This window comes from Mobula birostris, chromosome 14 (genome assembly GCF_030028105.1).
Source record: "Mobula birostris isolate sMobBir1 chromosome 14, sMobBir1.hap1, whole genome shotgun sequence".
NCBI classification, from domain to species: Eukaryota; Metazoa; Chordata; class Chondrichthyes; order Myliobatiformes; family Myliobatidae; genus Mobula; species Mobula birostris.
Genome location: NC_092383.1, coordinates 85788082 through 85803680, shown reverse-complemented (window position 1 = coordinate 85803680; position 15599 = coordinate 85788082). Strand labels below are relative to the sequence as shown.

The 15599-nt window shown below is 41.7% G+C and overlaps 1 protein-coding gene across 1 annotated transcript in view; it reads right to left on the bottom strand.

The window, feature by feature from the left end:
• The window catches only part of LOC140210046 (guanine nucleotide-binding protein G(t) subunit alpha-2), a 119403-nt gene that overhangs the window by 59927 nt on the left and 43877 nt on the right, over positions 1-15599 (bottom strand). The window contains exons 5-7 of the mRNA XM_072278820.1: positions 11563-11691; positions 7034-7163; positions 262-415 (exon numbers count right to left, since the gene is read on the bottom strand). Of these exons, the coding sequence (XP_072134921.1) occupies positions 262-415; positions 7034-7163; positions 11563-11691 (413 nt within the window). The remainder of the gene's footprint in view (positions 1-261; positions 416-7033; positions 7164-11562; positions 11692-15599) is intronic.

Genomic DNA, 15599 nt, shown 5'->3' with positions numbered 1-15599 from the left:
TGTTCAAGAAGTTTTGAGATAACAGTCAGTGGAGAATTCAGAGCAAGTCAGTTGCACTAGTCTGTGCCTCTGTGTTTCAATTCATAGTACAGAAGGCAGGTACAAACTAGAGCAGCAACAGTTCCCTTGAAAGAAATGTAGTCAGGCCCATTAAACATTTAATTGGCTTGGGAATGATTAGTAAATGATAGCTATTTGAAATCATTCCTCAATCTATTGTCACATTTCCTGCTAAGAAATATGGAATGAAATAAAAAGTACCATCGTAGTCTGGGAAGCAGATGCTCAAATGAACTTTTTTGATTTTTTCCTCGAACAGATCCTTCTTGTTCAGGAAGAGTACAATGGAGGTGGCTGCAAAGTATCTGTGGTTGCAAATACTGTTGAAGAGATGGAGACTCTCGTGCATTCGGTTCTTGTGGGAAAAGAGCAGAGATGATAAAACAGTATCACTTTGTCATGTTCATACTTACTCATCCTTTGCTAAATTTTGGAGAAAGGAGAAACTTCCTTACATAGGAATGGAGGCCTATGTGAGTCTAACATTAAAATACAGCTCAACTGTAATCAACCCAAAACCAGCCTGACCCCTGGAAATTGTAATTTCCATGCACAACACAAGCCCATTTGTTGTAAATATAAAGTAACACACAAACTGGTGGAGGAACTCAGCAGGTCAGACAGCATCTATGGAAGGATGAAGGGTCTCCACCTGAAATGTCAACTCTCTATTCCACTCCATAGATGCTACCTGACCTGCTGAGTTCCTCCAGCATTTTGTGCATGCTACTCTGGATTTCCAGCATCTACAGAATCCCTTGTGCTTATGCTGTAAATATAGCACATGTTATTGGTTTCTTCAGCATAACACTACAGTGGTCAGAACAGAGTTGATAATAAGAAAAGCAAAGTGACCTATATAATGTACTGAGCCTCTGCTATGGAACAGTTAACCTAACCCAGTCCAAAATATTTTATCTGAATACACCTAACTCCTCAGGTGAATACGCTGCAGCAATAGAGTTAATAATATAAATGTTTTCAAGGGATGAAAGGTAATGCTGTGGGAGGAAGATTGGTGAGAAGGAACTTGTGGGAAGTATAAACATGGTGGTAGAAAAGATCAGATATCAAATTGCAAATTAATTTTTAAAAAAACATGTTCCTTGTTCATCTCTCACCGTTACATCTCGACATTATTTTACCTGTTAAATGTGAGACCTTGTTTAATTTTCTCCTTGTCTGCTCCATTCGTGGTCTGGCACTAGAACACAATTTTGTAATAATGCCGAGGCAAGTTCTTCTCCATAAATTACATAGCACACGAGTGCAGCTGCTCTATCAGCCCTGTACCAGCTTTTAGAATAATCCCTGCTCTTTCCTCCTAAATTATTTTCCCTTTTCAAGAAGCTATCTAATGCATTTTTGAAAATTAGCATTAAATTTGCCCCCACTGCATATTTAGGCAGTGCATTTACATCAGCTCGATATTTTTATTTTACTTTAATTTTTCCACTTTTTTGGGGATGCTTATTTTAAGTCTGTACCTATTGCCAAGTGAAAACAGTTTCTTTGTATTTACTAAGTCAAAGCCCTCCATTAACTCTACTCTAATAGAATATTTCCATTTTATCCTAACCCTCCAGATATTCAATATGTCTTATCCTTACTGACACTTGAATTAACCTGCCCCACATCCTCGTAAAGACCTTGCACCTTCATAGAGAGCGATGCACAGAACAGGATGCAATGACAGCTGAGGTTAAACCAGTGATTATAATTTCCTGTCATCGCCTTTATAAAATGAAGGATTTTCTATCCCTTTATTTTCCAGCAGCAAACTTAAACATAAGGGTTCTGGATGTAGGATTAAAGCACTTGGTTTGTTAAGAGTTAAGTACATTTGCAAATTTAAAACTGACGACAGAGCTAGAAGTGAGTGTAGAAGTACCAATTATTACCTAGTCCCACAGGGATTGGGCAAGTGAGAAATGTGTCCCAGAAAGATGTTGAGGGAGGATTTGCAACTTCCCATTGATCGTTCGAGCTTTCTGAAGTTCTGTATTCTACCTTCAATCTCTTGAATTAAATGATGATTGAAAGATTTATTCTGCTCCACTTTAAATGACCCTGAAGCCTCCAGTTAGAATTGGGTAGAGATGACCTACACTCAGTGGCCACTTTATTAGGTACCTCCTGTACCTAATAAAGTGGCCACAGAGTGTATGTTTATGGTCTTCTGTTTCTGTAGCCCATCCACTTGAAGGTTCGACATGTTGTGTATTCATAGATGTTCTCCTCCACACCGCTATTGTAACACTTTTTTTTGAGTTACTGTCACCTTCCTCTCAGCTTAAAGCAGTTTGGCCATTCTCCACCAACCTCCGTCATTAACTAGGTGTTTATACCTCATTGTGTTTTTGTTTCTTGCGCCTTTCTCTGTAAGCTCTTGAGACAGTTGTGTATGAACATCCCAGGAGATCATCAGTTTCTGAGATACTCAAACCACCCCATCTGGCACCAATGATCAAATGACCAACTTCGATCATTTCATGGTCAAAGTCACTTAGATCACATTTCTTCCCCATTCTGATGTTTGGTCAGAACAACAACTGGCCTTTTTGACCACGTCTCCATACTCTTATGCATTGAGTTGCTGCCACATGATTGGATGATTAGATATTTGCATTAACACGCAAGTGTACAGGCGTGCCGAATCAAGTAGCTGCTGAGTGATTGGTAACTAGGAGTTGTAAATGGATCAGGTCTTTGAGTACTGTCAAGTAATAGCAACTTGCCATTTTATGGCACCTTAACATAAGACTATAAGACATAAGAGCAAAATTAGGTAATTTGGCCCATCAAGTCTGCTCCACCAGGGTCATCCCAGGGTCTCTTCACAGGAGAGTTATCAATCAAAATTTGTTACCAGCCACATAAGGAGATATAGGCAACTGAAACACACACCCTGCAACATTTAAAAAAAGGAGACTGTAGGAGGGGAAATTCAAAGTTTAGGGACTTGAAGTCAGTCACGGGGCAGTGTACTGCTGTACACACCCAAGTATTAGTTTAGTGTGTGGAGGGATCTGCTTCTTCCCTTCCAGGCAGTAAATTCCAAAAAAAAACCCTCATCACCACTTGCGTCCTTCTAACTGATTACTTAACATCGAAGCCCTTCGTTTTACGACCCTTCAGCTAAGGGAAATGGCTCCCGAAACAAAGACAGAAAATGCTGAAAATATTCAATGTGCCAGACAGTACCTCTGGAAAGGAAAACAGAGCCAATGTTTCAGGTCCTACTTATTATCTGGGTCCATCATAATTTTATACACCTCGGTTAAGTCTCCTCTGTCCAAGTCTTTTCCCATTGCTTTGACTAGGAGTCTTGGTCAACATGGTGGAGTTCGGCCGAAGCCATGCTGTATGACTTTAGGACTCAATGACTTCAATTGCAAAATTGTCCAGTCCCAGTAACAATGTACAAATATCCTCTTCATCCCCTTCATAGCAACATGATTCTGTATGGAATCAAGCTGTGGGCTAACTGTTCTGTGCATTGTCGGTTTGTAAGTTTTGCATCATAATGAAAGAACGTGGGGTGTCTGAGTGCCTGCTGTTGTTAAGTGGAAATATTCAGGGACCTAATCCAACTGAATCTCAGCAGAGCCTCACTGCTTAGCAAAGGAATTGAACTCAGACAAGAGCACTGTGTTGCATTTTTGGGAAGTTGAACCAGGGCGAGACTTACGTAGTGAATGATAGGACCTGGAAAATGTTGTAGAAACAGACATATTTCCCTAAAAGTAGTAATGTATGTAGACAGAGTGGTGAAAAACTGAACTGGCAGAAATGACTCCGTGGCTGGGGCCTGCAGCCATTGGGCTCCTGCACCAGCTTCACTTGTCTCAGCCCCGAACTGGCTATGGACTCACTTTCAATGACTCTGAGATTCATGTTCTGTGTTTTTTTTTGTTTATTTTATATTGTTTGCATGATTCGTTCTTTTTTTTTGCACATTGAGTGTTTGATGCTTTTGCTGTCTGTTTTTTTTTAATGGGTTCTATTTTGTGTCTTTGTTTTGTGGTTGCCTATAAGAAGACAAACCTCAAAATGGTATATAGTATACATAGATTAGCAAATCTACTTTGAATTTTGAAGAAAGCATTTGGTATGCTTGCGTTCATCAGCCAGGGCATGGGGTACAGGGTATGCTTTCCGCTATGATTGCTCCCTCCGTGATCCTCTCGCCCATTTGTCCCTCACCACTAATTTCCCTCTAGGCACTTATCCCTGCAAGTGGCCTAAATGCTTAACCTGCCCATTCGCCTCCTCCCTCATCTCCATTCAGTGCCTCAAATAGTCCTTCCAGGTGAGGGAATACTTCATCTGCGAATCTCCTATTATATCTGGTGCTTCCAATGCAGCCTCCTCTACGTTGGTGAGACCCGTTGTAAAAAGGGGGATAGAGCAACAGCGTGAAGGGAACGATCCCTCACCCAGTAAACAGATTAAATCGTGACCACGATCGCCCACGTCATACGACACAACACATAATGATGATGATGGTTTCCTTATAAAGTTCATTATGCCACCCAGAATGACTCAGATCCAAATTTATTTCTCACCTGTACATCAAAACACACGGTGAACTGTGTAATTTGCGTTAACAGCCAACACAGCCAAGGATGTGCTGGGGGCAGCCCGCAAGTGTCGCCACACATTCCAATGCCGACGTGGCATGCCCATCAGGCTCAGCAGAACAGAACAGAAAATGCCAAGCAACAACAGCCAAACAAACACTGCTCCTCTCTCCCAACACAGTCCTATAATCCCAGGACTTTTTCAGTCTCTGGCTTGGATTCACAACCCTTGCCTTTTCAACTTTCCCAGTGGACCTATTTATTCCTTGTTCTACAGTTCACAAGCTGAGATGTGGCCTTCCACAGGTAAAAAATGAAAATTCAAATAATATATGCCTTGACTGTGAAGTTTTGAACTGAATATTAGTGAGTTCTTTTGCAATCAACGTTTTGTTGAATGTAGTATTGTTTTCATTTCAAAGTACTGTAGATGATAGAAGACTGACAACATATTATAGCTGTTCAATATCTCTCTGAGGCTTTCTGTTGAGTGGCCGGTTTACCATATTGAGTTTAGTTGCGACAAATTGCCTTCATGCAAACCCAGTGACCACTGAAGCTAATCTGCCCTTGGCATTCTGCACTGCAGTCAGGGAAAGCACTAAATGAGTCATTGAACGTTCCGATCACGCAAGCAATGTTCTCTCAAATGAGGCCCAATCATGACAACTCAGCTATCACACTGAATGTACCCGACATAATCACATAAGGACGTCAAACTAAATTAAATCCAGCTTTTTTCAGTAACAAGCTGAAGTGTGTTAATGAAGCAAGATCAGGGTTGCACATAGGTTGACATTACACTGTGGTAGACGCAATCTAGCTATACAGAACAAAACTCACCTCAGATTATACTTTCCTACTGTAAGCTTGCATTACCTCTGGAAGTGTAATAGTTTCATCAAAACTATACCTCTTCTCAACCTGCCTCCTGTAAAAATGCTATTCCCTTTTCTCATTTCCTTCATTTCTGCTGCATCTGTTCCCAAGATGCATCTTTCCTTCTTCAAAGAACAGGGTTTCCCTTCCTCCACCATCGATGTTGCCCTCATCCACATCTCCTCCATTTCTTGAACATCTGTGCCCACGCCATCTTCCCATTGCCTTAACAGTGATAGAGTTCCTCTTGCCCTTAACTACCACCCATGAGCCTCTGCATCTAACACATCAGCCTCCACAACTTCCGCCATCTCCAAAGGGTGCCTGCCACCAAACATCTCTCACTCTCTCCACTTTCCACAGGAATTGTACCCTCCATGATGCCCTTGTCCATTCATACCTCTGCACTAATCTCCCTCCTTGTACTTATCCCTGCAAGAGGCCAAAGTGCCACACCTGCCCATTTACTTCGTCCCTCACCTCCATTCAGGGCCTCAAACAGCACTTCCTGTGAATCTGCTGGGGTGAATCAGCTATCTATCAAGTCCAGTGCTCCCGATGTGGCCTACTCAACGTTGGTGAGACCCATTGTAAATTGGGGAATCTCTTCGTCAAGCACTTCTGCTTCGTCTGCCAAAAGTGGAAGTTCCCAGTGGCCAAACATTTTAATTCCCATTCCCATTCCCATTCCTGTTCTGACATGTCAGTCTATGGCCTCCAGCCCGAAACGTCAACTACTTATTCATATCCATATATGCTGCCCGACCTGCTGAGTTTCCCCAGCATTTTGTATGTTACACTATCTACTCTGTGAACTTCATGCAAAGAAGGAGGTTAATTGCAGTCTGGTGTAAATGGCAATAAGTTAATCTGAATCACTGTTACAAAGGAAGAGAATGTAAACGGATTTTACAAGAATGTTGCCAGGGCATTTCACTACAGGGAAAGATTGGATAGACCAGAATATTGATGTGGAACAGAGGAGGGAGAGTGGAGCATTTCCAGAGGTGTATAAAGTCATGCAGGATCCAAATTGAGTAAATAGGAAGGACCTATTCCCCTCAGCAGAAGGATCAAAATAAGCAGGCACTGACTTAAGGCAACTGTAAGAATTAGAGGTGAGGTGGAGAACGTTTGGCAGAGGTAGATACATTCTATACATTCAAAGAAGGTTTGAGGAGCTGTGACCTGCAGGGCTATGGACCCAGAGCTAGAAGCTCTTCATTAGCTGGCATTGACTGTTGGCCAAATGTCCTCCATCCATTTGATGAATTTTCTAAGATTCGATCATCCCGAAGTATCTTCTTATGTTTGCCAAAAAAAACCTTTGCCATTCATTTGAAGGATCACATTTGTAATACTTCCTGATGCAGAAGAAATCCATTAATCCTATTATCTCAGCATTTGCTCTGACCTCCTGAGGAATTAGGTCAGAAACCAATTACGTCAATGTTTTAAAAGTATTGGTGTGTGATTATTTGTTTTCACGGCTCAGGTTTAGAGTTACATACCACTTCATCATCTTCCACCAACACCATGTCATAAGCACTGAGGGCACCACAGAAGATAATACAGGTAACTCCCTCGAAACAGTGGATCCATTTCTTCCTTTCCGATCTCTGTCCACCAACGTCAAACATTCTGAGATTGGAGCAGAAAGGTATTTCAAGAATAGTGGGAGTGGGACACAGTCATAAATCACAATTCAATTTCATTTGGAATCCATTCTGGTAATAGTTGGAAAGAATCAGATTTAACATCACTGGCATATGTTGTGAAATTTGTTGTTATAAAGAGAAGTACATTGCATTACATAATAATAAAAAATATAAATTAAAGTAATGTATATATTAAAAAAGTTAAATTAAATTTCAGAATCAGGTTTAATATCATCGGCATATATCATGAAACTTGTGTTTGTGGCTGCAGTACAATTTAATACATAATAGAGAAAACATGAATTACAGTAAGTATATATATATTAAATAGTTAAATTAAATAAGTAGTGCAAAAATAGAAATAAAAGAGTAGTGAGGTTGTGTTCATGGGTTCAATATTCATTCAGAAATCGGATGGCAGAGGGGAAGAAGCTGTTCCTGAATCGTTGAGTGTGTGCCTTCAGGCTTCTGTACCTCCTTCCTGATGGTAGCAATGAGAGGAGGGCATGTCGTGGGTGATGGGGACCTGTTTATTTGCTGAATTGTTTATTTATTTTTTATGGAGTGACACACTTCAACTGTTTTTCTTCACAGTTCCAGCGAAACAGGTTCAACTTTGACCTCTAGTGCTAACTGTGTGGAGTCTGCATGCTCCCCCTGTAACTGCATGGGTTTCCACCTGATGCCCAAAGGTGTGTGAATTGGTAGGTTTGTGGAAATAGCAGCAAGGAGCGTTAAAGTGGTGTGCTGGCGGACACTTTGTACAGCCTATTCTGTGAGTGCAAGTTCAGTAAAGCAAGAGTCAAGATGATAAGCTGACGGAGACTGTATGCAGACATGGTGCAGTCACCCAGGCTGAACGTAGCCCTTGAAAGCTCAACTCTCCTTCGTATAGCCATCCTGTTCCAGCCAAGGAAACAAGGTTATCAACCACATCAAGAAAAGACAAAGGGTTATTGGGCATGTTGGATTGGGGTATAGAATTGTTAATTTCCTTGTACTTTTCTTGGAATTTAACTTTTCTATGCTTGCTTGCATTTTTATATAATCACCTATTACATATACATACATATACAGTAATTCCAGTAATTACGATATAGCTGCTTCTATCTTTTTCTAGAAACTTCAGTAGGAAGTGTGATGCCACTTGAATCTGGCTATTTTATAGGTTAATTGTTATCACAGGCATTTTGTTATCTCTGGTCTGAGTATGAGATGGCCACGACTTCTTTTTCCTTTTTCTTTGCTCTCTTGGCTCCTTTTTCTTATCCATTTTCTGCTCTTGTAACACTTAAAATCATCATAAGCAATAAGGTTGATGCCTCATTCTTGACTTCCAAAGAACCTCTGGATCATAAAGGTATCAGGATATAGCGGGTAGCACTTACTACTGGGCCCAAAAAGTCGAATGTACTCTTTTCCATAGGTGCTGCCTGGCCTGCTGAGCTCCTCCAGCATTTTGTGTGTGTTGCTCGGATTTCCAGCATCTGCAGATTTTCACTTCCTATTGGACAATTATTTTACTAATTCTAAATGTTATTAGTCTTTAACTGGTTATTTAAAGGGTCCTTCAAACCCTTCGAGTCACACGACCCAGCAACCCTCAATTTAATCCTAGCCTAATCACAGGACAATTTACAATGGCCAATTAACCTACCAACTGGTGTGCCCTTGGATAGTGGGAGGAAACCAGAGCACCCAGAGGAAACCCATGCGGTCACAGGGATAACATACAAACTCCTTACAGGCAGTGGTGGGAATTGAACCGGGGTCGCTGGTACTGTAAAGTATTGTGCTAACCACTATGCTACCATGCTGCCTTTAGATTCCTGCAAAGAACAAATTTGCCTCGAAACTCCAGTGCACCCTGAAATGTAAGTTCTATGAGAAGGGGGATGAAGATAATGAAACCATGGAGAATAATCTTACAGCCGATCAGAGGAGATGGGTAGGCATCGACAAATGTTCATAATGGGACGGCCAAAGGATCTGAGATCCACTTACTTACAGCAGACCCTGCCTCGATAAAGGCAGATAAATCCCCAGGGCCAGATGGTCTGCATCCCAGAGTGCTTAAGGAAGTAGCACAAGAAATAGTGGATGCATTAGTGATAATTTTTCAAAACTCATTAGATTCTGGACTAGTTCCTGAGGATTGGAGGGTTAGCTAATGTAACCCCACTTTTTAAAAAAGGAGGGAGAGAGAAACCGGGGAATTATAGTCTGGTTAGCCTAACGTCGGTGGTGGGGAAACTGCTGGAGTCAGTTATCAAAGATGTGATAACAGCACATTTGGAAAGCGGTGAAATCATCGGACAAAGTTAGCATGGATTTGTGAAAGGAAAACCATGTCTGACGAGTCTCATAGAATTTTTTGAGGATGTAACTAGTAGAGTGGATAGGGGAGAACCAGTGGATGTAGTATATTTGGATTTTCAAAAGGCTATTGACAAGGTCCCACACAGGAGATTAGTGTGCAAACTTAAAGCACACGGCATTGGGGGTAAGGTATTGAGTGGATAGAGAATTGGTTGGCAGACAGGAAGCAAAGAGTGGGAATAAACGGGACCTTTTCAGAATGGCAGGCAGTGATTAGTGGGGTACCGCAAGGCTCAGTGCTGGGACCCCAGTTGTTTACAATATATATTAATGACTTGGATGAGGGAATTAAATGCAGCATCTCCAAGTTTGCGGATGACACGAAGCTGGGTGGCAGTGTTAGCTGTGAGGAGGATGCTAAGAGGATGCAGGGTGACTTGGATAGGTTGGGTGAGTGGGCAAATTCATGGCGGATGCAATTTAATGTGGATAAATGTGAAGTTATCCACTTTGGTGGCAAAAACAGGAAAATAGATTATTATCTGAATGATGGCCGATTAGGAAAAGGGGAGGTGCAATGAGACCTGGGTGACATTATACACCAGACATTGAAAGTGGGCATGAGGGTACAGCAGGCAGTGAAAAAGGTGAATGGTATGCTGGCATTTATAGCTAGAGGATTTGAGTACAGGAGCAGGGAGGTACTACTGCAGTTGTACAAGGCCTTGGTGAGACCACACCTGGAGTATTGTGTGCAGTTTTGGTCCCCTAATCTGAGGAAAGACATCCTTGCCATAGAGGGAGTACAAGAAGGTTCACCAGATTGATTCCTGGGCTGGCAGGACTTTCATATGATGGAAGACTGGATGAACTAGGCTTATACTCATTGGAATTTAGAAGATTGAGGGGGGATCTGATTGAAACGTATAAAATCCTAAAGGGATTGGACAGGCTAGATGCAGGAAGATTGTTCCTGATGTTGGGGAAGTCCAGAACGAGGGGTCACAGTTTGAGGATAAAGGGGAAGCCTTTTAGGACTAAGATTAGGAAAAACTTCTTCACACAGAGAGTGGTGAATCTGTGGAATTCTCTGCCACAGGAAACCAGCTGAGGCCAGTTCATTGGCTATATTTAAGAGGGAGTTAGATATGGCCCTTGTGGCTAAAGGGATCAGGGGGTATGGAGGGAAGGCTGGTACAGGGTTCTGAGTTGGATGATCAGCCATGATCATACGGAATGGTGGTGCAGGCTCGAGGGGCCGAATGGCCTACTCCTGCACCTATTTTCTATGTTTCTATGATTTTCTGCAGGGAATGCTTTGGCGTGGGCACCACTGGGACTGGGTGCTCCAATGGGAACACTGCAAAGGAATGATGTCATCCCATGTGGCGCTGACTCACAGGATCCCAAGGATGATTGCCCATTGGAAGTGCCACACCCATTCTACCAACCCAAAATGATTGCAAATGTGATTTATTCCGGACTAAGCCAAAGCTCAATCAAAAACACATTGCTATGTGGTTCCAGTTTCTCGGAAAGTATATTCTCTAACACAAACATCCCTTCATTTTGAAAAGAATAATGTTTATGCTTACAGATTTCAAGATTAAAACCATGGACAAGTTATTTATAAAATATGGAACTTCTTAGCAGTCAAGTTTAGGGCTAGTGCATTGAAGTCCATTTAATATGGATTAGAATGCCGGAAAGTTAATCTCACTAAAAATGTCTTGGCTTACACAAGAAGCTGAATGGTTCAAAGTCAAAGTCAAAGCAAACTTATTATCAAAGTTTGTATATATCCCCATCTTGCAAGCATTTACAGGACCATAAATCATACAATAGAATTTATGAAAAATGATACATTAACAAAGACTGACAAAATAAACAAAGACTGACAAAGACTGGTTAGAGGCTGTGAACTTCTGCAGAGCAATTTATCAGCCTCAATCTTTGTGTATTTTTGGGATTCATTTGAGCTCTGCCACTGTTGGTTGATCAGGAAAAATAGCTCTCAGTTTGCAGGAGCTGTGGACTAAATGGCAAGATTGCCCAGCCCTTACCTGAAATTCAGGTCCTGGCAAGAGAACTGTTCTTCTATAATACCCGTGGTCTTAACTCTGGACCGCAAGACATCTTGTTCATTTGGAATGAAGCCAGGAGCAGTGATTCTGTCCAGATTGTTCAAGTAGCTGATGAAAATAAAAATCACACTTTTTACTGATACTAGTTGAAGTTAATTGTTCTCATGTTAGTACATGTTTGGCACAGCATTGTGGGACAAAGGGCCTGTATGGTGCTGTAGGTTTTATATGTTTCTATGCTTCAATTACAGACAGGAAAATCTCTTCATGTTCAACTGCAGAAGGATGGCGGCACAGTACGTAGCGGTCAGCACGAAGCTTTATAGCGCCAGCGATCATCAACTGGGATTCAGTTCCTGTCACTGCCTGTAGGGAGCTTGCTCGTTCTCCGCACGACCACGAGAGATTCCTTCGGGTGCTCTGGTTTCTTCCCACATTCCAAAAGACATATGGTTAGGGTTAGTGAGTTGTGGGCATGCTATGTTTTCACCAAAAGCATGGAGACACTTGCAGGCTGCCCCCAGCACAGTTCTCACTGATTTGATTTGACATGAACGATGCATTTCACAGCTTCGAAGTACATGTGACAAATACAGGTAATCTTTCTTTAAAACTATAAACACAAGAAATTCTGCATTTGCTGGAAATCAGAAGCACCACACATAAAATGCTGGAGGAACTCAGTAAATCAGGCACCATTAATGGGAATTAATAATTTTTTTATTCTTTCTTACTTCTTTTCTAATATTTGTATATTTGTATATCTATACACTTGTAATGTTACTGTGACACTGTAATTTCCTTCAGGGTCAATAAAGTATCTATCTATCTAAACAGTCAAGGATTTGAGCCGTGACCCTTCCTCAGAATCATTCCTCCAGCATTTTGTGTGTGTTACTCTCTTTAAAAAATCTCTCTCGCCTTAAGTGTACATGGGCTTTTATTCAGCTCTTTACTATGGGGTGAGTTTCGGCAAACAGAGTGAAACCAACAGAACCTCAAACATATTAAACACAAAATAATCTGCAGATGCTGGGGTCAAAGCAACACTCACAACACGCTGGAGAAACTCAGCAGGTAGGGCAGCATCCGTGGAAACGATCAGTTGACGTTTCGGGCCGGAACCCTTCGTCAGGACTGCAGAGGGAAGGGGCAGAGGCCCTATAAAGAAGGTGGGGAGAGGGTGGAAAGGAGATGGCTGGTAGGTTCCAGGTGAAAAACCAGTAAGGGGAAAGATAAAGGGGTGGGGGAAGGGAAGCAGGGAGGTTATAGGCAGGAAAGGTGAAGAAAGAATAAGGGAAAACACAATGGATACCAGGAGGACACGGAACCATGAGGGAGGTGATAGGCAGCTGGGGGAGGGGGCAGAGTGACATAGGGATAGGGGAAGGGAGGGGGAGGGAATTACCAGAGGTTGGAGAATTCTACGCTCATACCAAGGGGCTGGAGACTACCTAGATGGTGTATGAGGTGTTGCTCCTCCGACCTCATACATACTGTTCTAATACTCTGCAGCTTGCATTTCATGCAGATGCACTTTGTAGGAACCTCAGTGCTGATGCCAGCAATCTTACCCCTAAATCAATAGCTTCTAGCCACTGTCCAGCAGAGGTGGAACTAAGGCAATCTGATCCTGGAACGCCACACTGCAAGGACTTCCAGCTTCTGTAAGATGTATCAAACCAGGCATCCATCTGTCTAGTCAGCACTAACTGAACAGAACTCCAGGAGATGTCCTGGCCAAGATTTATATTCAATCATCAGCAGTAAAGGGACCGATTATCTGGTCATTACTCTCTCAGTGTGGAACCTAGCACTAATCACTTGGCAAAAGCAAAGAAGGCACTTGAAATGATTAATTAACTGTGAATTACTTTGAGATATCTTCAGATTATTAAGGGTGCAATGGAGAAGGAGAAGGTATTCTATTACTGCACAATGGCTTATTTTAATTTATTCAAACTGTGAACACCGCCCCCCCCCCACACACACACACACACACCCTAAAACACCCGCATCTGGTGAAAGAAGAAACTCCATTGGAACTTGATTTCCAAGCAAGTGTCAGTCTAAAGACGTAAACGACTGTGGATGCGGGAACCTGGAACAACAACTATACACTGGAGAAACTAGCAGACCAAGCAGCATCTGTGGGCGGGGGAGTGAACTTTGAACAGATTGATTACATTTTAGACTGCAACTCTGCGTCAGGTCCTGTCCTTTCTTTCTTTCTTTTTTCAATCTTTTTAGTGATTTTTTTTAAGTGTGTATACAAACAGAAGGAGAATGTCTCTGGTATATATGTCAATAATAACAGCACATACAGAAGGTAAAATAAACAATATCAGAATCACACATAGCGTTGACCTACAAAGTATAAATTTGATATAGAATGTATAATACAGAAAATAGAATGTAATTCATTCTCCTCTTAGCAATTTATGAAGAAAGGAAAGACTATTAGAAATTTTTATATAAAAAAAAAGATCCTGTCCTCATGCAGGTTTTCACCCTAAATATCAACTATCCCTCTCTCTCCCCACAGATGATTCTCTAGATTGTTGCTCCATTCCAGAGTTTATGGAAATTGTACTTCGGAAATGGAAAATTGCTGAAAAGTGTAAGGTATATAAGTGACTCAAAGGTGATGTCATAGACAATTTTGTTTTCGTAATTCATTCATGTGTGTTGGGTTTTGGGAAGTTTATAATCCAAGGAAGACATTCCAGGTTATAACAAGTTTGTCTGAATTATTAAGTTGTGTGTGTGTGTGTGTGTGTGTGTGTGTGTTTGTGTGTGTGAGAGAGAGAGAGTGTGTTGGGTGTTTGATGTTATAGTTTATTTTGGGGTGGAGGGGGATTTGGGATTAGGGGTTTGATGTTCCAGCTGCCGTTTTCCGGGTGGGCGATCAGTTAGTTTTAGTGTGAGGGAGGTGCTGTGGGGTTAGGCTGGTGTTGGTTGAGAGTTACAAAGGCGCCTCAGGTTGAAAAGTAATTGACGATACAATAGTTTCCCCGGTTCCTGAAGCACTCCGAACTTCCAGTGACATTAGTGTGGAGCAAAATGGTCTATTTCATGTTTCACTCCAGGGGAGAAGTAAAACATTATTTTTAACATTATAACAATGCACGGAAGAAAAGTTCTGTGATTGAATTTCTAGGATTTTAGGTCCTTCAGTTTACTGTGAGCACTGTTAAATTAATGACAAACTTCGAAACAGGGTCACCCCAATCCTGCTCTTTGATTCTACTGGGTTTACTTAAATTAAAAATAGATCGACGTTAAGACATCATTTGTTAAGTGGAGCATATTTTCTACATTTTCCAGTATCAGGCAAAGTAGATCTACTTATTTGTTTGACATAGTAACATCTTATAGTATACAGTCATAGGACATTACGGCACAGAAACTAGACCATGTCAAACAGTTATGCTGCCTAGTCCCAGTGACTTTCACCTGGACCACAGCACTCAGTACCCCTTCCATCCATGTACCTATCCAAAATTCTCTTAAATGTTGAAATCTAATGCACATCCACCACTTCGACTTGGAAGCTAGTTCCACACTCTCACCTCCCCTTGAGTGAAGATCCTCCCCCTCAGATTCCTTTAAAACATTTCACTTTTCACCCTTAACCCATGACCTCCTTTTCTAGTCTCAGTGGAAAAAGCCTGCTTGCATTTAGCCAATCTATACCCTTCATAATTTTGTATACCTCTATCAATGCTCCCCTCATTCTCCTACACTCCAGGGAATGAAGTCCTATTCTATTCAACCTCTTCTTCTAACTCAGGTCCTCAAGTCCAGGCAGCATCCTTGTAAATTTTCTCTGGACTTATTGATATCTTTCCTGTAGGTAGGTGACCAGAACTGAACACAATGTTCCAAACACCGGGTCCTAGTGCAGGGGGATGACCTAGTGTTTGGACAATTTATACACTGGCCCAGATAGACTAAAAAGGCAGGGTGTCAGGACTGGAGCTGAGGGCCGAGAAAGCCCAGCAGTGCCTTTACTT